At 39.5% G+C, this 24,752-nt stretch overlaps 1 protein-coding gene across 4 annotated transcripts in view; it reads left to right on the forward strand.

Annotated features, from left to right (window-relative positions):
- EXOC4 (exocyst complex component 4) overlaps positions 1–24,752 on the forward strand; it is a 730,537-nt gene that overhangs the window by 37,837 nt on the left and 667,948 nt on the right. For all 4 annotated transcript variants that reach the window (XM_045062998.1, XM_045062999.1, XM_045063000.1 and 1 more), the window contains exon 4: positions 19,436–19,620. In XM_045062998.1, the coding sequence (XP_044918933.1) occupies positions 19,436–19,620 (185 nt within the window). The remainder of the gene's footprint in view (positions 1–19,435; positions 19,621–24,752) is intronic.

Below are 24,752 nucleotides of genomic sequence, written 5' to 3' on the forward strand. Positions count from 1 at the left end.
GCCCGTTACAAACTGCCCTCTTGGGACTCATGAGCTCTTGCAGTTGAAGCCCGACTGGTTCTCTTCCTAATTCTACTGTTCGAAATAGTAGACAATTATTACCGTATTGTCTGCCTTTGGAACCAGGGCAAGTCGTATAAGGGTAAAAAAAAAAATCCAGTACCTTGATCATATTGGCATGGTAATGAGAAGTGATTGAGTTTCAGAGGAAGGTGGTTAATGAAAATCCCATTGTATTTTATATATTTATTTACTGATTTTTTTTTTTTTTTTTTAAAGGAGGCTCCATGCCCATTGTGGAGCTTGAATCACAACCCTGAGATCAAGAGTTGTGTACTTTACTGATTGAGCCATTCAGGTTCCCCTAATGAATCCCATTTTAAAGAATGAAATCTGTATGAGAGACAGCTTTAGGAGATTGACAAACTTGATGTTCCAAGTTCTTTGAAGAAATTGTTATGTGAGGGCTTTTTCTTTCCCCCTTTAAATTGATAAGAAAATAATACATTGATGAGAAGAAGAATAATTCTGGAGCAATAATTCTGGAAGGGACTTTGTTAAGCAAGAGTACTCCATAGCCTGGCCTTTAGCTAAACTTTGAGTCCATTCTGTTACTATTTTTTTTTAAAAGATTTTATATATTTTTTTATTTGACAGAGATCACAAGTAGGTAGGGAGGCAGGCAGAGGGGGAGGGGGAAGCAGGCTCCCTGCTGAGCAGCGAGCCCAATGTGGGGCTTGATCCCAGGACCCCGGGATCATGACCTGAGCCAAAGGCAGCGGCTTAACCAACTGAGCCACCCAGGCGCCCCTCCATGCCCAATTTTTATTTTAAGAAATTTTTTTTTCTATCCCAGTATCGCATAGAGAATCTCCTCTGTCTTCTTTAATCCATTTGGAATCTGTTTCCATATATGGTATGAACTAGGGATCTAATTTTATCTTCTGTATAAATAGCCACGTGGCTCGGACCATTTGCTGAATTTGTTTCCTCCTGACTTCTAATGCCATCTTGGTCCCATATCAACTTTTCATGTATGCATGGGTCTGTCCCTGAGCTCCTTGTTTTGTTCAGTTGGTCCTGTTTATTTCAGCACCGAAACCATGCTGTTTTAATTACTATTATTTTATGATCTATCTTGATGATAGCAGGTGGAGACATTCCCTCACCTCGCTTTTCAGAATTATCTGTGCTATTCTTGGCCTGTTACTCTTCCACATGAATTTTAGTATCAACTTGTCATATTCCTCAAAAAGTGTCATGAGATGGATTCAATATAAGAATTTCATCTTTGTAATACTGAGTCTTTTCAGTGAATAGGTCTCATTTATGGATTTCTTCATTTATGTTCTATATAATAATAATGCTTAGTAATATATCGCTTAGAGGTATTAAATATATCATTTTTTGCTATTGCATTTTTTAGAACAGTGGCTTTTCATTAATAACAACTTCCAGTTATTTGTTGCTGATGTAGAATATGATAGACGTTGTTTAATTGATCGTATTTCCCTGAACCTAATCCCAATCCTGTCTGCCTGGAAAATGATGATTTATTCTTTAAGGCTTGGCTCAAATTTCATTAGCTCTCTGAATGTCCCAGGTGATTAGATGCTTTTCTATTAAAAAAAAAAAAAAAAGATGTATTGTTTTTATTGTGGTAAGAATATTTAGCCTGAGTAGATGCTTTTTTATTTGTTTGTTTGTTTCCATAAGCTGTGTATACTTCTTGTAATACAGTTGCTTTTGTTTGTATGGTAGGTCATTGAGGTCAAGGGCTTTATCTTACTTATTTTTGTCTGCCCAGTTCTTAGCATAGTGCGCCTCATCTAGTCAGGGTTCCCAGATCATTGGCCAAATGGGTAACTATGGGAAAGACTTTAATATCATTAAACAGAGAATAGGGGGTTTCCTCTCTAGGGGTATGGTTCTGATTTTTCTCTGGTTTCAGTGTTTGTTTTAACGGCAAGTTTCTTTAGTTTCTAACCTTTCCTTTTTGCAATATTAAAATGAACAACAAACAATGATTATACTAACCGCTAAAATATATTGAGTTTTCCTTACATTCTGGTACTGTTTTAAGTCTGTTACATTTCTTGTTAACATATTTAATTCTTGCAATAACCCTACAAGAGAGAGACTTCTGATATGATCCCTATTTTCCAGACGAGATAGTTGCTTTTCATGGTCCTAATGTACAATGACGATTCAACGTGTGTGTAAAAGGTTGGAAATTTCCTTCAATTTGACTTTTTGTGTATGAGTGAGTAGTATAGTCTGTAATTGCTCTTTCATTAGACTTCCTGTGGAAAAAAAAAATCACATTTCCTTTCCCCACCGTTACGTGGTATTAGAAGTAAAATCTACTTCAGGCACCTCAAGGGTCCACATGAAAAAAATCTTTGCTTAAAGACATCAGAGGAAAGTGAATACAAAAAGTCGAGTCTTTCAAAACTCTCCGATTTCCTTGGATTTGTTTATCAAAAGATTTTGCATTTCCGTTGGAAGGCAGGTGCAGATGGCCAGTAATTTAATCCCTACTCAGGTTCATAAATCCAGGGTAAATAAATCAGTGGCGACCCGTGGCTCCTGTCAGCTCCTGCAATTCCTGCCTCACCCTCACCCTGGTCTGATAGCTGTAGACTTGGCTCCTAGATGGGATATTTATTTCTTCTTTTGATATGATAACCTGAGTATTGCATAAAATAATTAAATTGTCATGACAGGGAATGCCTGCAAATAGGCATGGCCTTTTGTTTCCTTCTTCAAGGTAAACAGCTGCTGTTAGCTTATGAAAAGCTAAAAGTGGTCCAACAAGAAGCCTGTATCCGTCACATTGAAATCAGAGACTTGATTAATATTGTAGCCTGTAGCTTTGTGATATGTACGGTTTAAATTAGACCTTTGCAGTCATTGTGCTGGGTTGATGCAAGCACATTAATGACATAATTTCTGGTTGCTGCATCACATTTCTGCAGTCTGTCCTTTGTATTCCACTCACATTAATTGAAGTAATTTTGCCAGTGAAGCGTGTTTCAAACCTCTGCATTTAAATTGAAATTTTAATTCCCTTATTGTCTTGAAAAGACGGCTGAAGATGCCTTGTTACAGGTTTCATTATCACTCAAAACACTCCAGCTGCTGGTTCTAATGTACAATGACTGATTAATTCTGGGAAGAATTATTAATATAAGAATAACAGCTTCTTCCCAGTGGCACGAGCTAACCAGGAAGGTATTTTATGATAGTTAATATTTTTATGAACTTTTTTAAAAGGAAAATTTATATGGAAGTCTGCATCAGACTCAAACTGCACAGATGAGCTTTGAAAACCACATACACCAGTTTGGATTGATCAAGCCATAGAAGTCCATTCCTAATTGCATTCAATCAGTGGAAACTAAGTCAGTGCGAGTGGTTTTGAAGCACTTCAGCTGATAGTCACAGGGCCTGTCGCTGAATGTTTTCATTTCCGAGTCTTCCTGAGATGGTAGAGATTTTGAATGTCTCTTAAGCATTTATTTACATTTTTTTAAAAAAGTCATAGCTGTATAGTGAGATAAGGATTATTATAATAATAACTAATATTTATGTAACTGCCTTCTTCCCAGAGAATCCCAGAGAGGCCTTGAGAGAATGGTGTGGTATATCACTTTTGCTGGTGAAAATGTGGCCACAACCAGTACAGAGGGAGTAAGGCAGTAAGGCAACTTAGTTGCATAGTTTTCTAAGCTCCTGTAATAAAAGTATATTTGTCATATTTTCAGCTCACAAGATCCTTTGCGTTTGTTGGATAAACAATCAAAGTTGTGAATGACAGCATGGGTCTTAGTGTGGGTCAGACAGACTTTTACTAGCTGGATGACTTGGGGCTAATATTCAATTTGACTTGGCTGAAAGTTGGAGTTGTGAATTACATGTATTCCCGAGGGTAGTGGAAGGGATTAAATGAGATACTAAGCTATTTATGTAAAGTCCATACTGTATATACAGTAAGTGGTTAGAAATGTTGTTTATAATGAATTGATTAATTGATATTGTAAGAAGGATATGGTGATTGCTCCCTTGTTACAATTTCAAAAACTGGTGGGAGGTAGACTTCTTTTGAGCTGATGGAGTTGAAGTAGGCTCGCTAGGTTAAGCATTATTGATTCCTTCTTCCCTCAAATGGACACTTCTCTGAATGAAAGACTACCCTACACTGTATACAGAGGAGTTCCTGCTGGCACAGAGAAGATTTTCCTCCAAAAACAAATCTAGTCTGACTTAACACATGCACAGAAGGGTGATGAGGACCCTGAAGTTCTTTGCCATCTATATAGGAGTTGACATGGACAAATTTCAGATTGTCTGTATCACCTTTTTGGCTCACTTTGAGTATATGTTCACAGTTCATAGTATCTGCTATCTAATCATAAGCAACGCAGTTCAATCAACGATCTAGGAGCAGTTTGTTGTAAAATCTATTCTTAGGTAACTAAATGTGGTTTTCTGCTAGTATTGTAATTGGGTATAAGCCAGTTCAGTATTGGAGGGTGCTTATCAATAGTGTTGATTTTAGTGTTACAAAATAGTTGCTGTTAAGCTATTCTTTCTGTCAGTGCTGAGGTGGCAGCACCGGTGGAGCAGTGAGATTGTTCTTCTGCTGCCCTTAAAACTGTGTCATTAGCAAATAGACGAATTCTTTTCTCAGACTCTGGGCGGGGAAGGGGTGATCATGCATCCACTATCAAATGATTAATGTACAAGTAAGAGAAAGGGGGCCAAAGTGCACATCCCTTTCATCTGGTTTGAGAGTTTCTAAGATCTCACAGGACTATTCTTTCTCATTATGATGTGGGAATGGTCTTGAGGTGAAAGCTCTATAAATATCAAGAGCTGGAACATTCCAGTGAACTTATTGGACCTAACCTGAAAGTGGTAAGTGACTGCAAAAATGTTTCAATATTCCATATAGATTTCTCTACACGTGATAAAAAATATATCCATGGTCAATAAGGAAATAGATACCATTAAGCCCGTCTGTTCCTAGTGTAGAATATTGACTTGAAAGACCAATGCTGATACTCTAGACTAATAACATGGAAGAATTGGGCACTTTTTTTTTTTTTTGTAAGATTTTATTTATTTGAGAGAGAGAGATGGAAGGGGGGAGGGTCCGAGGGAGAAGCAGACTCCCTGCTCAGCAGGGAGCCCGATGTGGAACTTGATCCTGGACTCCAGGATAATGACCTGATCTGAAGGTAGTCCCTTAACCAGCTGAGCCACTCCGGCGCCCCAGGCACATGTTTTGATAGACTTACAAAGAACGGGATGATGCCCTTGTTGATCACTTGTGTTGTTGGTATACATACCTGAATGTGGCCTTAACTTTGAAGGAGCTTAGATGCTAGTAAGGAGAGACACATGAACAAGTAGTGTCTCCTGTCATGATGAGCACGACAAGAAATGGGGGCCAGGAATATTGGGGGTGGGGTGGGATAATATGGCTGGCAGTTGTAGCTGCTTTGAGCTGTATTTGAGATGACCCCTTCATTCCCTCAAACACCTATAAAAGGTTTAGGAATAGCAGAAAACAAAGTTATTAAGCAAGAAACCTTAATGTTTGTCTAAAATTAAATGAGTAACCTTAGTGTGGCAGCTTCCCTTTTCTCCTGGAGAGTAAAAGTACAGGGCTTGTAAACTATTTTTGTTGGTGCTCAATGCCCTTTTATTTATATTTGGTTTTTGAAGGCTAGGGTTTCTTTTCTTTCTTTCTTTTTCTTTTCTTTCTTTCTTTCTTTTTTTTTTTTTTAAGATTTTATGTATTTATTTGACAGACAGAGACCACAAGTAGGCAGAGAGACAGGCAGAAAGAGAGGAAGGGAAGCAGGCTCCCTGCTGAGCAGAGAAACCAATGCCGATGCCAGTCTCAATCCCAGGACCCTGAGATCATGACCTGAGCCGAAGGCAGAGGCTTAATCCACTGAGCCACCCAGGTGCCCCTGCCTGTTTTAAGCACATAGAAATTCTGTTAGATTGAACTAACCTCATAAGGTTCACCAGTTTTCAGTTGGCTTGCTTGGCTGTAGGGCAGTGATTCCCAAAGTCTGTGCATTAGGGACTCCTTCAAGAATTCTGAAGCCCTGGGGCGCCTGGGTGGCTCAGTGGTTTAAGCCTCTGCCTTCAACTCAGGTTATGATCTCAGGGTCCTGGGATCGAGCCCCACATCGGGCTCTCTGCTCAGCGGGGAGCCTGCTTCCCCCTCTCTCTCTGCCTGCCTCTCTGCCTACTTGTGATCTCTGTCTGTCAAATAAATAAATAAAAATATTAAAAAAAAAAAAGAATTCTGAAGCCCTAAAGCCACACCCTGCACTGATGACATTGACGTCTCGGGCGGTCGGATACTAAGTTCAGTAATTTAACACTTTTCAGGTGATTCCATTGTACAGATAAATTTGAGGCTGTAGATTTAGGGTATCTATGCTATGCAGCAGAGTAAAACTGATTGTCCTTGACTTCATTTAACACCAGCTCTAAGGAATTAGAAGCGACGTATTTGCATACGACAGACATCAGACTGTGATTGATACTCACATTTATATAGAAATGTTGTAGTTTCAAGTTGCTTTGTTGCCATCCTCTGTTGCGGATTTTGGATAGAGCTGACGGAGTATTTGGCTCTTATCTGGTATTATAGCCTGATGATTTGGTCAGTAGGAGCGTTGGTGAATGGTTAAATCAGGTGTGCTCCAGGTTTGGGTTGACTTGAACTCTTTAGGGCTCTTCTTGGTGTTCTAGTTCCTGCATTTCTTACTGTGGTTTCTTATCTGACCTCGCTGGGATTTCATGGGTTGAAATTGGAGCACAAAATTGACTTATTGACAAGTGGTGGCTAGGTACATTGTGGTATAGTGCAAAGAAAATGGATTTAGAAGCCAGATGTTGTTAATTCTAGCCCTGATCAACATCTCACCAGTTCCGTGAGCTTAGACAAATCACTTTCTCTCTATTTTGTAGTATTCTCTTCTGTAGAGTCAATATATACATACCCTTACTAGATTATAGAATGGCTGTGAGAATAAAAATGCAATTTTGTAAGAGTACAGTGCTTTGTAAAACATAAAGTAATATACACTTTTAAAAAAGTATAAGTAGCATCATTACCCTCACGCAGTGGCAGGTAAGAGAAAAAGCAGTCATCTGGGACGTGTTTATACTAAGTAGCCTTTCTCTCCTGGAGCTACCATCTGCTGATACATACATGTTGTTTTAATCAGATGTGTGCACACACATTTATACACTTTAGTCTGTAGGAGTAATAAACTCAGGCAAGAATAATACAAGAGTCCTTTGCTGACCTCCTCTGTCACTATTCCGGATTTCAAACTCATATATGGACTTACTTGGACAGGTTTCTGATTGGCCAGATGTGGGACCCTATAATTCTGTGGCCAGATGGGAACCCTATAAATGTATAAATTGCTGCAGGTGACGACACGTGTTGTTGATGGGAGCACTCCGTCAACTTGACAATGATCTGAGAAGGCGGATTGGTAACTTTTGCTTGGCTTGACAAGATAGGAGGAGCTTGTTGGAGTCCGTTTTCTTTTCGATTCACCCCAGTACTGATGACTTCTTGTTCCTAGCTCTGAAAATGCAAAAAATAATATTCCTTTCATGTTCCTTTGTGGGATTTTAATAGTTGATGTTAGTAAAGAGCTGTGTAAGTGCAGAGCATTTCTTTTTTTTTTATTCATTAATTTTTTTTAAAATTTCTTTTCAGTATAACAGAATTCATTGTTTATGCACCACATCCAGTGCTCCATGCAATACGTGCCCTCCATAATATCCACCACCTGGCTCCCCCAACCTCCCACTCCCCACCCCTTCAAGACCCTCAGATTGTTTTTCAGAGTCCATAGTCTCTCATGGTTCATCTCCCCTTCCAATTTCCCTCAACTCCCTTCTATCTCCCTGTGTCCTCCATGTTATTTGTTATGCTCCACAAATAAGTGAAACCATATGATAATTGACTCTGTCTGCTTGATTTATTTAACTCAGCATAATCTCTTCCAGTCCCATCCATGTTGCTACAAAAGTTGGGTATTTATCCTTTCTGATGGAGGCATAATACTCCATAGTGTATGTGGACCACATCTTCCTTATCCATTCATCCGTTGAAGGGCATCTTGGTTCTTTGCACAGTTTGGCGAACATGGCCATTGCTGCTATAAACATTGGGGTACAGATGGCCCTTCTTTTCACTACATCTGTATCTTTGGGGTAAATACCCAGGAGTGCAATTGCAGGATCATAGGGAAACTCTATTTTTGATTTCTTAAGGAATCTCCACACTGTTCTCCAAAGTGGCTGCACTAACTTGCATTCCCACCAGCAGTGTAAGAGGGTTCCCCTCTCTCCACATCCTCTCCAACACACGTTGTTTCCAGTCTTGCTAATTTTGGCCATTCTAACTGGTGTAAGGTGGTATCTCAATGTGGTTTTAATTTGAATCTCCCTGATAGGTAGTGATGATGAACATTTGTTCATGTGTCTGATAGCCATTTGTATGTCTTCATTGGAGAAGTGTCTGTTCATGTCCTCTGCCCATTTTTTGACATGATTATCTGTTTTGTGTGTGTTGAGTTTGAGAAGTTCTTTGTAGATCCTGGATATCAACCTTTTGTCTGTACTGTCATTTGCAAATATCTTCTCCCATTCTGTGGGTTGCCTCTTTGTTTTGTTGACTGTTTCCTTTGCTGTGCAGAAGCTTTTGATCTTGATGAAGTCCCAAAAGTTCATTTTCCCTTTTGTTTCCTTTGTCTTTGGAGACATATCTTAAAAGAAGTTGCTGTGGCTGATATCGAAGAGGTTACTGCCTATGTTCTCCTCTAGGATTCTGATGGATTCCTGTCTCATGTTGAGGTCTTTTATCCATTTCAAGTTTATCTTTGTGTATGGTGTAAGAGAATGGTCGAGTTTTCATTCTTCTACACATAGCTGTCCAATTTTCCCAGCACCATTTATTAAAGAGACTTTTTTCCACTGCATATTTTTTCCAGTGCAGAGCATTTCTAATGGATTTGGGGGTCTTGGAGAGTGGGGGAAATTGTCCTGATTTAAGTGTGAGTCTGCAGTGACTCTCAGAGACCTGCTTTGCCAACTCTGTAACTGTTTCTTGTCCCAGAATAACAAATATAATATAGGAAGTAAGTGACTTTGGAACATTTATCAAATGAGGATATCTTATCTAGTGGTCTTTTCTCTTGTATTTTGGAATAGAAACCTAGGATTTAATGCTGTCTTTATGGAGCACTGATGGGCATTGAGAATTGGAGGAACCATAGGGACCCTAAGATCAGTGAAGGGTTTTTGTTTGTGTGATCTTTTCCATAAGCAATTAAAATTCTTAACTGTCTCTTAAGGTGTGAGGTATTGTTTAATTTCATCAGAAAGTATTTGTGAACTGATCCATTATAAGTCCATTTAGAACAAATAAGGCTCTTAATTTGCCATTATGTATTAGAAGCTCTAAATAAGTATGTTATTTTGGACTTGGAATTCTACTTCTAGAATGTTAAGGAAAGAGTTAAGAATTTTAATTATATGATAATTATCCTTGTATACAATTTTTATCACAGGAAGATATGTGAAAATAAGAGAATAGCAATTATCTAGTATGGGGAAATAGTTTAAGTCATTTGTGGAATATTCATTTTATGTGTATGAATGCTAAAAATATTTGGCTAATGGTCACATGCTTTCAATATATGGCCACATGGGAAAAGCACATTTAAAAAACAATACTTTTTAAAAACTTTGTGTGGAAAAACACTTGGAAAGAATAAAATTAAAATGCATGTTATCTGATTAGTGAGAATGTGGACCGTCTTTTTCCTTTGTGATTTTTGTGGTTTTCAAGTTGTCTTTTATTATGTATTTTTATAATCTGGAAGAAAAACAAAGGTTAAGAAACATTTCTGGGCCTCTTTTTTTTTTTTTTAAACCTGTGAAATTAGGGTGGGACCCTAAAGCTGTCCTGACAGCCTTTGAAGGTTACTTACGATAGAAAATACAGCCTTTCATTTCTCAGATAACTGTCCTTCTGTGAGGCTTGGACTGATGGAATAATTTAGAAGAGCTGCCACCCCTACGTTACAAGAGGAAAAAGAAAAAGCAAAGATTTTCGCTGAAGTTATGGGAATTATTTGTGGTGGAACACCCTGATGTTCAGGAAAAAAAAAAAAACCCAAAACCAAAAAGAGGGGGGGAAGGCCCAAAGAAGACTTAAATAGGGGCGCCTGGGTGGCTCAGTGGGTTAAAGCCTCTGCCTTCAGCTCAGGTCATGATCCCAGAGTCCCGGGATCAAGCCCCACATCGGGCTCTCTGCTGGGCGGGGAGCCTGCTTCCTCCTCTCTCTCTCTCTCTCTCTCTGCCTGCCTCTCTGCCTACTTGTGATTTCTGTCTGTCAAGTGAATAAATAAAATCTTAAAAAAAAAAAAAAAAAGAAGAAGAAGACTTAAATAGCTTAGTCAAATGATATATGCTTTGAGAACAAGCCTGTGTCTTGCAGCAGCGGTGGGTTGAGCTCTGTGGTGAAACCTGCAGTCCCATTTGATCTCTCCTGAGTTTTGTTTTCTGAGATAGATTTGAAGACACTTTAAAGAAGAAATCCACAAGAAAAAGTGCTTTTCTTTGACAGCGCTTTATCTTGCAGGCCCCCTCCGTTCATTCACTTATCAATAACTTCATCTCATTTGCTTTATCCTGTAAATTCCATTAACTCCGTGGCAGTCTATTGCATTAAGCCTTTACTACCTAATACCGCCTCATTTACATTGACACATGCTTGACCTCAGCCCTTCTCCTCTCTTTGCTAATGCACCAACAAGCTGGGATGCCTCTCTGGAGCATTATCATTTGGTTGTTAGCACAACTAATAACAGCCCTTCATTTGAACTGATGAAGGTTTATTAAATAAAAACATGTAATAGCCGTGGCAGTAATGAAAGGAGAATGGAAGGAGACGACCGCATCCTGTTTTTAATGGTGAGAGCATGCTGAGTCTGCATTATAGGTATTGGGTTTCCAGAGGGAGCAGGGGCACCTGAATGGGGCTGATCGATACTCTGTTAGCCAACTGACTTTAAGAATGGGCACTTTTGACTGCCGGATTTGATCACTGTGGATTGGCTGCCGGCTGACCTGATAGGGTGGAAAAAAGTGTTCTTGCTACAGGCCCTTGGCCTTGCCCTGTGATGCCACTTTCTTGGGAAGTCTTTTGTTAAGTTCCAAGCTGTTAACCGCCCAGAGGCCTGCAAGTCAGTAGCAAAACAGAGCCATAGGAAGCCAGATCTTCTCCAGGAAAGCTGGGATCCGGGCTTCTGTTTTTCCTACAGATCCCCTAAGACTCCCCTAAACCTCCACTACAGCCCTGGGCCTTGAATGGAGTCCTTCATTTTGCTTTGTACGCCGATGCTCTGCCTCCCGCCTTTCTTCTCTTCCCCTTTCCCCAACCTTTTAGTATGAAGAGCAGACTAAGCCGTCCTCTGCATGTGTCCCCTGTGGTGGCTGCTGTCCCATTACAAACACAGGTCGAGTGGAGGTTGCTTTAAGTTTATGTTTAACAGAATTTTGTGGATTTATGTGGTTTTATGCTAAAATACACACACACACACACACACTTATTAAATTTTTCGTAGATTCTGTGAAGTGATTAAATACATAGGTTCTATTATTATAAGGCCACAGTGTTCTACAAACAGCACTATGCTGTCCTAGATGCATCAAAGCTTTTAGATCTCCTAAAACGAATAGATTAAACCATATAAAACAGCCAATACTGGGTCATTTTTTACTTGTAAAAACAGTTTGCTGTGGTTCAAATTTCAAACTAATGCGTGAAAGATATTGTGTTTTTGTTTTGGCGAGGTTTCAAGCTGCATTTAGTTGTTGTTGGGTTTTTTTGTTTTGTTTTTTTTTTTTGGTTTTTGGTTTTTGGTTTTTTCAAAATTCCTGTCTGATAGAGAGCCAAATTTCTGCTTTGGGCAGTGTGGTGTAGCCAAATGGAAATGTTTGGTAAGCGATTGATCTGGGATTCTTGGTGGCAAACATCTTCAGAGCTTGTGCAGTGTGGGTACTACGGCTCATTCCGCAATCGGAGGGAGACTTCTTGTGTCCGTGTAGGACTCCCTGAGCCTGACAGAGTACGGAGACTTCCTGCTGGAGGACTGTCTTGATGGATAGTGAGGGATAGGGCCTGAAGTCACCAGAGTTTGTCTTCTAGCCATTTGGGAGCCCGGGTGGCAGTTGCCAAGTGACCTGGGCCTAAAGTCAGTGTCTGAGTTCAGGGCCCACTTCTTTTGTCCATAGCCAAAGATTTCTGGTATTCTTAGTTGAGACTTTTCCAAAAGTTTAACTTGTGTTGTCTTACTTACTTACCTAAGTATAGGAAGGGAGAGGGTATTGGTTCTCTGGAATAGCCTAATTTCTTATCTTTTTACTGTTACTGCATCTATAAGTTGAAACAAGGCAACATTTTCAGAATAGGGTCATGTCGTTTCCGTAGAAAAACACTTCCTTAAGGGAGACCTACAGACCTACTGAAAAGTGATAAAACATTTTGGAACCATGTAATTATTGGAGTCCTGAAGGAAACACTTGTTTTGGACTCAGCAGTAGGAACACATTTGCTTTCTTTAGGGGAACGTGATTGCCAAAATAAGCATTTTCCTTAGCTAGCAGATGGTTTAGTTAGTTACTAATGTTCCTTACCATTGTGTCTCTCCCGTCCCCCAACTAAAATAATAATAATAATAGATAAGTAATTTGGTCATTTGATTGCCGGATCAATTTTTCTATTATCTCTTTTCTAGTATCTTTTCAATGAAACAGCTGTTGAGAATGGCCAACTTTGGTGTTCCTCCAAAATATTTTGATTGATCTATGTTAAAGCATAAAACTAGACCTTTTTACCTAATCAACTTGGATGAGATTAGCAGAAGACAGACACTTAACTATGAAACACTTAACTGTGAAATAATAATTTCATACTTTAAAATGAAATTGAGAAATAGACATTTGGTAAAGAAAATTTAAGGGTACTATAGTTCTTAATCAGAAAGATGGCCTTTGTTGTAAACTTTGCTCTCAGCTCATGGTGAACTTTTTTTGAAATACTAGACCATTCCTGATTATGTGCATTTTAATTGTACTTTAGTTAAGTTGGTTACTTAGTTGTGGAAATATTTTTAGGGATTTCATTTTCTTCAATGGATACATTTTTAGTAGCAAAACATGCTGTTCAATATTATGTATTAAAACATTTTGAAAATGCTAGCTTATTTTCATAATCCTAAAGGAAATGTTTTTTAAGTCTAGAATGGAGTTCTGTTCTTTAAGAAGTTTCCAGCTGTGCTGAGTAGAATACTGATACTGATTGTTCATTTGAGTAGTAATTGGAATTGTATGAAAACAATCCCTACTTGTAGTATCTCCCCCAACCCCCTAATTTTATTTTTGAAAATGTGTAAGAAAACTTCCTAATCATTTAATTGGCTCATTTTATACTAATCTACCTTTGAGAGATGGTGTGGCCTATCTGAGAATTCTAGAAGGTCATACTAGAGATCATTTGGGGCATGAGTGTATGTTATTCCTCTGTGGGAGAGGTGTAGACAGTTTTTTTTTTTTTTAAGATTTTATTTATTTATTTGAGAGAGAATGAGTGAGAGAGAACACGAGAGAGGAGAAGGTCAGAGGGAGAAGCAGACTCCCCAAGGAGCTGGGAGCCCGATGCGGGACTCGATCCTGGAAGTCCGGGATCATGACCTGAGCCAAAGGCAGCTGCTCAACCAACTGAACCACCCAGGCGCCCATGTAGACAGTATTTACCAATAACCTCCTTTATTGTTGTCTATTTGATTTTTCATCTGGTATGTCTTCTGTAATAATACATATTTGATGTTGTATGTCACACTTAAAAACCCAGTTTTAGTAATTTCTCATAGCACTTTACCTGTAAGACCATTTTAGACCATTTTGTTGCTGTCCACTTTAATCCAACTGCATCTGTTGAATTCTTGTTAATGTTTCATCAGTGGTATTTAAAAAGTGCTCTGTAGACATTAACTTTGGAAAACAGTGAAATGATTTGTAAAATGACCACATTAGAAAAAAACAGAACAATTCGTTAGTTGTATTTTTACCAGTAGTTATTTGTATCTAAATGTGGGTGGCTATTTAATGATTTTTCTTTTAAGACTTTATAAGTAATCTCTATGTCCTGTGTGGGGCTTGAACTTATAACCCTGAGATCGAGTTGCATGCTCTACCAACTGAACCTGCCAGGCACCCCAAGGATATTTAATGATTTCTAATAAAGCCTAAATGTTAGTAAATGCCTGGAAACCAGGTCCCCTCCTCCCCACTACTGCCCCGCCCCGCCCCAAACACACAACAGTGTGACCATCAGTGGTAGTTGGTCGGGTTGACTGTTTCTGCTTCACTAAGTTTTGCTTATGTGTAAGCTTTATGGTATGAGCTACTTGAAACCAGGTAAGTGTCCGGTTTCTATAAACTGATGTTCTAGATATCATATGTTGCACTGACAGCTATTTTATTTTTTTAAAGATTTTATTTTTTAAGTGATCTCTACACCCAGTGGGGGGCTGGAACTCACAACCCCGACATCGAGGGTCGCATGCTCCACTGACCGAGCCGGCCAGGCGCGCCACATTTTAAACATTTTGATGTGTACAGGCAGTGGCATTAAGAACATTTACACTGTGCGGCATCACTACCGTCCTGCTCTGGAACTTTCTCATCTTCCCAAATTGCAGCTCTGTACCCATTAAACAATAACACCTCTTTTCCCTCCAGCTTCCTGAAACCACTCTTCTACTTTCTGTCTCTATGAATTTGCCTCTTCTAGGTACATCATATAAGTGGAATCACGCAGTATTTGTACTTTTGTGTCTGGCTTATTTCACTGAGCAGAATGTTTTCAAATTCCACTCATGTTGTAACATATTGGTACCACTTTTTTAAAAAAATTTTAATTTAAGTTCAATTTAACTAACGTATGGGGTATTATTAGTTTCAGAGGTAGAATTCAGTGACTCATTGGTAGCAAGTAACACCCAGTGCTCATCCCATCAAGTGCCCCCCTCCATCCCCCAGCTACCCCATCCCCCACCCACCTCCCCTACAGCAACCCTCAGTTTATTCCCTGGAGGTAGGAGTCTCTTCCTCTGGTTTGCCTCCCTCTCTTTTATATCTTATTTTATATTTCCTTCCATTCCCCTATCTTCGTCTGTTTTGTTTCATAAATTCCACACATGAGTGAAATCGTATGGTATTTGTCTTTTTAAACTGACTTATTTTGCTTAGCATAATACCCTCTCGGTCCATCCACTTCATTGCAGATGGCAAGGTTTCATTCTTCTGATGGCTGAGGGATACTCCATGGTATATACACACCACATCCTCTTGATCCATTCATCTCTCAGGACATCTGGGCTCTCTCCTTGTTTTGGCAATTGTAGTCATTTCTGCTATAAACATTTGGGGGCAGGTGCCCCTCTGAATCACCATTTTTGTATCCTTCAGATAAATACCTAGTAGTACAATTGCTGAGTCTTAGGGTAGTCCTATTTTTAACTTTTTGGGGAACCCCCATACTGTTTTCCAGAGTGGCTGCACCAGCTTGCATTCCCACCAACAGTGTAAGAGGGTTCCTCTTTCTCCACATCCTCGCCAGCATCTGTTGTTTCCTGAGTTGTTAATTTTAGCCATTCTGACTGGTGTGAGGTGGTATCTCGTCATGATTTTGATTTGTATTTCCCTGATGCTGAGTCACATTGAGCATCTTTTCATGTGTCTCTTAGCCATTCGTATGTCGACTTCTGACAACTGTTTTCTTAAAATCACTTTTAGTACCACTTAGTGAGATTAGAGTAGGGGAGGACAGTGGCCTTGCCTAGGTCTCATAATTATAGCTTTTAATAAATGAGGGCCAGAAAACTAGAGCACTGTATTTTCATATAAAAATAAGACTACTCTGTGTTCCGTGTGGTAAGGTTTTTAAGTCTTGAAATTCTTACGGTACTCTTGATTATATATATTAATTGTACTTGTATTTTGGGTGCAGAAAACACACTCAGAAAGTTTGTCATCTAAGTGGTTATAAGGGTTCTATGAACAAACAATACTTAAAATGTTGCATTAAGCAATGTTAGTAACACCTTGTGAGGTTTCTTTTTTTTTCTTTCTTTCTTTCTTTTTTTTTTTTTTTAAGATTTTATCCATTCATTTGGCAGACAGAGATCATAAGCAGGCAGAGAGGCAGACAGAGAGAGAGGGGGAATCAGGCTCCCTGCTGAGCAGAGAGCCCAATGCGTGACTCAATCCCAGGACCCCGGGATCATGACCTGAGCCGAAGGCAGAGGCTTAACTCACTGAGCCACCCAGGTTCCCCACCTTGTGAGGTTGCTTTATCCACAGAATAAATAGATTCTGTTAAAAATCTAATTTCAGTGAGCACTCAGTACATGCCAGGCACTGTGGTTAGTGCTTAACCTATATATCTATAAAGATATATATATATATACCTATATAGGTATATATCTATAATATAGGTATATATATATACATATATACATATATACATATATATATAAAATATATATATATATATATAAAATATATATACACCTAGATAGGTATATAGGTATATAGGTATACCTATACCTATCTAGGTGTATATATACCTATATACCTATCTAGGTGTATATATTTTTTTATATATATATATATTTTTATATATATATAAATAAAGTTCCTTTTGAAAGTTGACATTATCTTATAATTTTGTATTTGGAACATGAACTATTTGGGTTAAAAATCCACATACAAATTCCTACAAACAAATTGAACGTGGATGTGCAGTGGATGATTTTTAAGCTTAAATATCTCAGCTGGATTTAATTACCTTAAGGGATAAGGCTACATGATGGGCCAGTGGCTTACCAAATTATTTTTCATTTTCTGGATCTCGATGTCACCAAAGGTTAATGCATCCTCTTTTCTCTGTTAGAGACCCGAGTTAAAATCCATTTTAGAGCATACGTGTAAATGAGTTTGTTGTTGTTTTTCCTCCTTGGGGACGCCGCGGTCATTTTGTGAGGCTGCTTTTCCATTTGGAATCGTTGGCAGCTCGCATGCGGCCCAGGGGCTCTCGTCCCAGAGGCAGTTGCCAGCCAGCATGAAAATGGACTGGCAGGCTGCAGGGGACAGAGCTGGTCTGGGGCTTGTCACTTCTTCATGCCTCCGTTCTTTCTCAGTTAACTCAAGGAAGCTTATTTGCTACCGGCGTCTGACTATAGCACATCACAAAGCAAGCGACGTGTTTGCGGGGAAGCCTTTGCATTTTCCTCCCCGTCTCAGGCCAGTTTGTTTCTGGCCGCTCCAGGCTTTCTGTATTCGCTGTCCACCTGCTCCCACATGACCGTGGGTACTGGTGCGGGTCAGTGGTCAGCACTCTGGACGGTTGGTATGGTTCGTGGCTCTTATTGTCTATTGCTTTTCTATACATGCTGACACGTAGGCGAATGCATATTTATATCCCTAATTACACTTGCTGTTTTTACCCTGAAGTATCATTCATTATGACCTTTATCTGTACCTTTTAGGCATATTTACAAGTATAACCTGGGTAGGGATTGCCATAGCACAGGAGTCCCTTTGGGGAGCTTGGTAGGGCTCTTTTCCCTCTGAGTTCAGCTTGTAGTCCTCTCTTTCCTATTATCACTACTACTACTATGGCTATTGTTATACATTCTTTGTATTTCTCTCTTGCTTTTATTTTTCTCCTAAGGAATAGTACCTAGAGTACACTCTTCACATTTTATTTTCTTTAAAAAACTATATATATCTGGGGGTGCCTGGGTAGCTCAGTGAGTTAAGCATCCAACTCTTGATCTCAGCTCAGGTGTTGATCTCAGGTGTGAGTTCAGGCCCCAGGTTAAAAAAAAATATCTAGGGCGCCTGGGTGGCTCAGCGGATTAAGCCTCTGCCTTCGGCTCAGGTCGTGATCCCAGGGTCCTGGGATCAAGCCCCCAAATCGGGCTCTGTGCTCCGCAGGGAGCCTGCTTCCTCCTCTCTCTCTGCCTGCCTCTCTGCCTGCTTGTGATCTCTGTCAAATAAATAAATAAATAAATAAATCTTTAAAAAAAAAAATCTCTACAGAAAGAGAGATTATACAAATATAATCTTTATATACATGGATAAATGGGATCATATAATACTTGCTTTTTTTTTTCCTTTTTAGTCATTGCTTTCCTTTCAGAGTGAGTTGTTGCAGGCTCCCTGAATTCCTCATCTTCATTCGTTGTAGGCATCCTCACGCCATTTTTATTCATCCAGTCCTTTTTGTCTTAGAATCTCCCAAATTGTACTTTACACCAGGAGTGTTTTTGTCTCCATAGTTTAAAATCTCCTATTAAGCATTCATATCCTGTTTCTTCTATCGAACTGGATCAGGCCAAGGAGAGGTGAGGACTGCTATTTTCTCCTCGTAGCATTCATGTAACCCATGCGTTTCCCTCCGTGTGTGTGTACGTTAGAAAGAGCTAGAGAGATTTGTATCTGACTGTGTGTAGACAGGCGTGGGGACTTAGGTCAGTGAAGCTCTGACTCATGAGCACCATGGGAGTTATTTAAAAATTTATGCAGTGTGCTCTTACTTAGTCTTAGTCTTAAAAAGCTAAATTTGGGGTGCTGGGGTGGCTCAGTCGTTAAGCGTCTGCTGCGGCTCAGGTCATGATCCTAGGGTCCTGGGATCGAGCCCCACATCAGGCTCCCTGCTCAGCGGCAAGCCTTCCTCTGCCTCTCTCACGCTCCTGCTGTGTTGCCTCTCTCCCTGTCTCTCTCTCTCTGCCAAATAAATTAAAAAAGTAAATCTTAAAAAAAAAAAAGCTACATTTGATGAAAAGCTGATTGAAATCATTAGTATGTGGACCTCTTGCGAGAATGTGGATGATATGGTTTAATCGGGAGGGTCACTTCGCTCATGTCTGTTCACAGGCAGTATGTGTGGGAACAGGTAATATGTACGGCTTTGCGGCGCTTCAGATGCCTTCTTGTTTTACAGGATTGTTTTCGCCAGCATTATTTCTCTTTAGACCTTAGAGCGTCCCAAGGCAAAAGTAGGAGGCCTAGCCACAGTACACTCTTCGAAGTCTGATATATGTTACTAAGGTTCTCAGGAACTCTTTTTTGGACCAGACCTTTTAAAAATACGGTCATTTATATTTTTCTAAAATCAAGTCTCCTCTTGAAAGTCTCAGAGTCTCATAAAAGAAGGTCTCCTACAGTAGTAGTTTCCTATTTCTAATACGGCTCAGTTAGGTCGTTGTCCTACTTAATCGTTTTTTTTTCCCCCTCTCCTGTGCAGGTGTCAGCAGTCGAGTCCTTGGAGGGCCCCTTGCTGCAGGTGGAAGGACTGAGTGACCTTAGGTTGGAGCTTCACAGCAAGAAGATGAACCTCCACCTGGTTCTCATAGATGAGCTGCATCGGCACTTGTACATCAGATCCACCAGCCGGGTTGTGCAGCGGAACAAGGAGAAAGGGAGAGTGAGGTTGGTTCCAGAGGCTCCCGGCTACGGTGTCTCATGGCAGCGCAGAATTAGAAGGAATGTTATTTGTTTCCCAGAATACTGTGGTCATTGATTTACTTCTTGCTTTTGCCTTTTTTTTTTTTTTAAACCTTTTAACATACTGTCCCTGAAGCTATAAGATGGTTTTATAATAGCAAGTATTCCATATTCTGAAAGGCTGACATCCAAAGTTTCTTCATTCCTTTGTTGTACATTTATTATGGTTGTTTTATGTAAAGATAAGAAACATCTACTCTGGGCCTTTTTACTGGATCAGGGATACTCTGGCATACCTCTGAAGAAAGAGAAAAGATGCTTAAATTGTATGGTATGTTCAGCATAATGAAGGAGTAGCAGTGTCTGAACTGGACTTAAAAGATTCCTGTTACTTAGGGTTGTGTTCCGCTTAAGATAATCTTCTTTCTAGAATAGTTCAAGAAAGCTTCAGAGCGAACACTTTCCTTCTATCCCTGGGCTGATGGTAGCATAGGCTTATACTTAAGGGCCTGGGTGTGGACTCAAGAAATTCATTAGGTTATTCTAGACCTGGTGGGGAGTAAGACTAGATCTTAAGACAGTTAAGACAGTAGAATACTGATGTTACTAACACATATCAGACAGCTGTGCATGTCCTAGTCTTTCTAACATTCTTTTAAAATAGTCAGAAGATCTCTTAGGAGGGCACTTGCAGCAATCCCTGCCAGAATACAGGTGCTCGTGCTTTTTCCTCTAGCTGCGGACAAGAGGAGTGCTGGAAGCAGTGCATGCCAGGGATGAAGTCTCTGAAGTCCTGTCCTGTTCAGTTTAGTCCAAGGCTCTGACGGAAAGTGAAGTTTCTATCTCTTTCCTGCATTTGGGCACTAGAAAGTCTTCTGCCGGGCACACAAATTGAGCTGAGGGTTATGTATCTGAGACATGACTTCAGCACTGATTGGGATAGAATTTTAGTTCCTTGGTGGAGAGCAGTGTTCGGTGGGGGCCAACGCTGAGGAAATTCCTTCTGTAGAGTGTGGTGGCAAATAGCAGTCTGAATTGATTGCTTCCCATGTAAGGATTTAAAAAAAACAAAAAAACGAAAACCAAACCACTCTGGGTCCTGTGAAAATACTGTGTAACATAATGGAAAATAAACATTACCTTGAAGTCTCAGAGCAGAGCATTTATTTGAAAGAATAATTTTCTAAACCAAAATATGAAAATTTAAGATGCTTTTAAGCTTGAGTTCTCTAAAAGATGCAGGATGATGTAATAGATTAGATTATTCAAAATTATTACTTCTTCCACTGTAGTGGGAGAAGTATATGATCTTTGATTTGTTTTGGGGTTTTTTTTGGGATGGGGTCATACGTTTGCATACTGTTAGCATGGGACACAAGGAGGGGCTCAAAATGTGCCCGTGGCAGGGAGCACGCCCTCTTGTTAAAGACTCTTGTCAGGATGGCGTTAGGTAGAGCGGAGGAGAGCCACGTGGTACTGAGCTAAGATGGTTGAGCTACCTAGCCTGGATCAGCCAGCCAGCAAAGTACGTGCCTGTCGAACATAACTGAGATTTTGTGGTTGTTTGCAACAAGCATATAACTTCTGTGAGAGGTGGATGGGGAGGGGGCAAGAAGAATGAAATTGGTAGAGATACAAAAAGAACTGACTAGAACATGAGCAAAATCTAAGAACAGATGAAATAAAGTAGGGAAAGTCAGTCGTTGTTTAAAGCACTGGAGAGAAGAATTGGCTCAGTGACAAGGAGGGAGCAATTTCCTTATCATAAAGAGGAATCAAGACAAGATGATAGAAAGATCGTAGATGTATAGATAGTAGAGGATAGTGATTTTAGTTATTCTGTAGAACAATGCTAACATGATAGTGTTTGGGGCTGAATTGCGTTCCCCTAAAATTGGGGTATGAAAGTCCTAACTGCCAGGACCTCAGGCTGTGACTAAGCCTGGGGATAGGATCTTTAGAGGTAAGGAAGTTAAAATGAGGTCATTAGGGTGGGCCCTACTCCCACTATAACTGGTGTCTCTCTAAGAGGATACAGACTTGTCCAGAGGGAAGATCCCATGAAGACATAGTGTTAAGATACCATCTACAACTGTAAGGACCAAGTCCTCAGAAGGAACTAAACTTCTCATCACCTTGATCTTGACTTCTGGCCTCCAGAACTGTGAGAAAGTAAATTTCTGATATTTAAGCCACTCAGTCTGGGATACCTTATTATGGCAGTCCTAGCAAATGAATACAGAGAGAAATAGAGGAATAATTACAGTGTATATAAAGAAACCTACTTAAAAAAAACCCAAAAGGCCTTGATCTGCAAATCAAAAGGATTTAAGGTAAAAATTAATGAAAAAAACTTAGTCTTTGATGGGATCAGGAAATCTTTATGAATTTTAAAAAATTTCTGTACAGAATAGGAAGAAAAATTGTTATCTTCTCTGACAGAGATAGTTATTTGCCTGCCTGATATATCCATTCACTCATTCTTCATTTTTAATGACAACCCTCATTTTGTTCCTAGCAGCTAATAGACTATATTTCCCATCATGCTACATAGCTAAGGGTGAGACTTTCGCTTGCAAGCTTTTGAATCAGGGCTCATAGGAAAATTCTTTAAAGGTGCCAGCGAAACTGGTATACTCACTCTTTTACCCTTCACATGCCTTCCTTTACTTCCTATCAAGGACATGGATTGGTGCCATCAAGCCATCTTGAATAGTCGGTGACCTTGAGGACAGAAGGCCCATCCTAAACAGCTTAATAGCATTGATCCTCCTATGTATTCCTAAATGGATTACATCTTTTACATGAGAGGAGGGAAAAATTTTTATTGTACTCAGACCATTGCTATTTTAAGCCCTCTGTTTTAAACAGTTAAACCTAGGCCTGATAAACAGGAGCAAAAATCAGGATCACCAGGATTTGCTGAACAAGAAAAGCCTTCAGAAGACAGCAGAACACGAGTCTACAAAGTGTTGAATGGGGCCAAGTTGGGACCAAATATTTCTATACCCAGCCAAATGGACACTAATAAGCATGGGCAGCAGAGAGACATTCTGAGATATAAATTAACAACAAAAAGAAGTAGTGTTTTTATTTTCCTAAGAAAAATACTCAAAGATGGTACAAACCAAAATCAGCAACTTGAGAACAATAAAGTTGTAGGTAGGTTGAAACTACTATAAGAACTACACATCATTAAATATGTAAATTTGCATTTACATAACTGACATATATTTTTATGAGATCAAAAATGTAAGCTGAAGCTATTTTTGACAAAGGTCTATGTGGTCAAAGAGTACTCCACAATACACAGGATTCTCTCTCCACATTAAGTTCCAAACTGGGAAATTTCGACTGGCAGGAGAGAAAAAGGAATGCTGAATTCTTGTATAAGATGAGTTAGACTTTGTTCTGGATTTGAATAATGGGAGGAAATGTTTAACTTCATATTTATTAACCTAGATATGTGTGTTTAAGGATTTCTGTGTCGATAGTCATGAGAGGAGAAGCAAATAAAATATTCTCCAGACAAAGGATGATCTATTAGCCAGTGTTCTAGCTTGCAAGTAGCAGAAATCAATCCTGATAAGTCAAACAAGGAAAGGAACTAAGTGGAAAATGGTAAGGTAGCTCACAGAGTCTAAAGGAAAGAAGGCTTTGAAGTCAGGCTCTAAAACCCAGGAAAGGTGAAGTAGCTGACTACATCCGGAACACCATCGACAAGCCCCAGGGAAGGGTCTGGTGGGGTTGTTTCCCTACTGTCACCATGCCTGTGGTTGCTGGATTTTTCAGTGATCTCTAAATGTCCCTGCATCTGTCCTTACCCCTCAAGATTCAGAGTCCTTGGTGAAAGCACGCAGTTTGTTGAGCCTGAGACATGTCTGGCCTCCTTCAACTTCTACAGCAGGATATTGGGCCCTCTTTTTGGCTTCGACCCAGAAAATGGAGGGTCTTTGCAAAGACGTTCCAATTGTTGGTATCCAAAAAGAAACACATAAACATCCAACGCATTTCTACTATGGGAGAAAGCAAAAAAAAATCACATGAAGGCACATCTGTATAAAGAGTAGACTTTTCTTTTTTTTAAGATTTTGTTTGTTTGAGAGAGAGACACAGCATGAGTTAGGGAAGGGGGAGAGGGAGAAGCAGACTCCCTGCTGAGCGGGGAGCCCAACTTGGGGCTCGATTCCAGGTCCTGAGATCGTGACCTGAGCCGAAGGCAGATACTTAACTGACTGAACCACCCAGCCACCCCAAGAATGGATATTTTTGAAGTAGAAACAGACTATTAGTAGATACAATAAGAAAGAGTTGTGTGGCTACATAGAAAAAGTAATAAAAATGGTATTTGGAGGATATGAAACAAGACCTAAATAAATGAGGAGACCTTCCATTTACTTAAAGAGATCAGTCCCAGTTAAAGCCCAGTTGGGTTTTTTGAAATTGTTAGATCTGTAGTTCACATAGAAGAATAAATGAATAAGAATTATTTTTAAAAAATTGAAGGGAAGGTGCCTGGGTGGCTCAGTTGTTAAGTGTCTGCCTTTGGCTCAGGTCATGATCCTGGGGTCCTGGGATTGAGCCCCACCCGCATTGGGCTCCCTGCTCTGTGGGAAGTCTGCTTCTCCCTCTCCCACTCCCCCTGCTTGTGTTCCCTCTCTCACTGTGTCTCTGTCAAATAAATAAAACCCTTTATTTATTTATTTATTTATAAACATATAATGTATTATTAGCCCCAAGGGTACAGGTCTGTGAATCGCCAATTAAATAAAACCTTTTGAAAAAAAAAAAAAAGGAATAAAATTGAAGGGAGATAATAAAGCCTTTCTTATCTAATATTAAAATATATTTTAAAACTAATCAAAGCAGTACATACAGGTATGCAAATAGAAAATCAGATTGGTATAGCCAAACAGAATTTAGAAACAGATGCAGGATGTATCAGACTTTAATATATTTTGGGGGGGGGGACTTTAATATAAACAATAATCCAAGTAAGTAGAGGGATTGAAGGCTATTTAGAAATTGGTATTGAGACATTTAACTAAGGAAGGTCAATTTAGATGTTTATGTTTGTATACAATTATACAAAAAAATCTAAGTCAATTTTAAAATCA

Source organism: Mustela putorius, unplaced genomic scaffold, assembly GCF_011764305.1.
Source record: "Mustela putorius furo isolate JIRA1106 unplaced genomic scaffold, ASM1176430v1.1 tig00003845_pilon_pilon_pilon, whole genome shotgun sequence".
Classification (NCBI taxonomy): domain Eukaryota; kingdom Metazoa; phylum Chordata; class Mammalia; order Carnivora; family Mustelidae; genus Mustela; species Mustela putorius.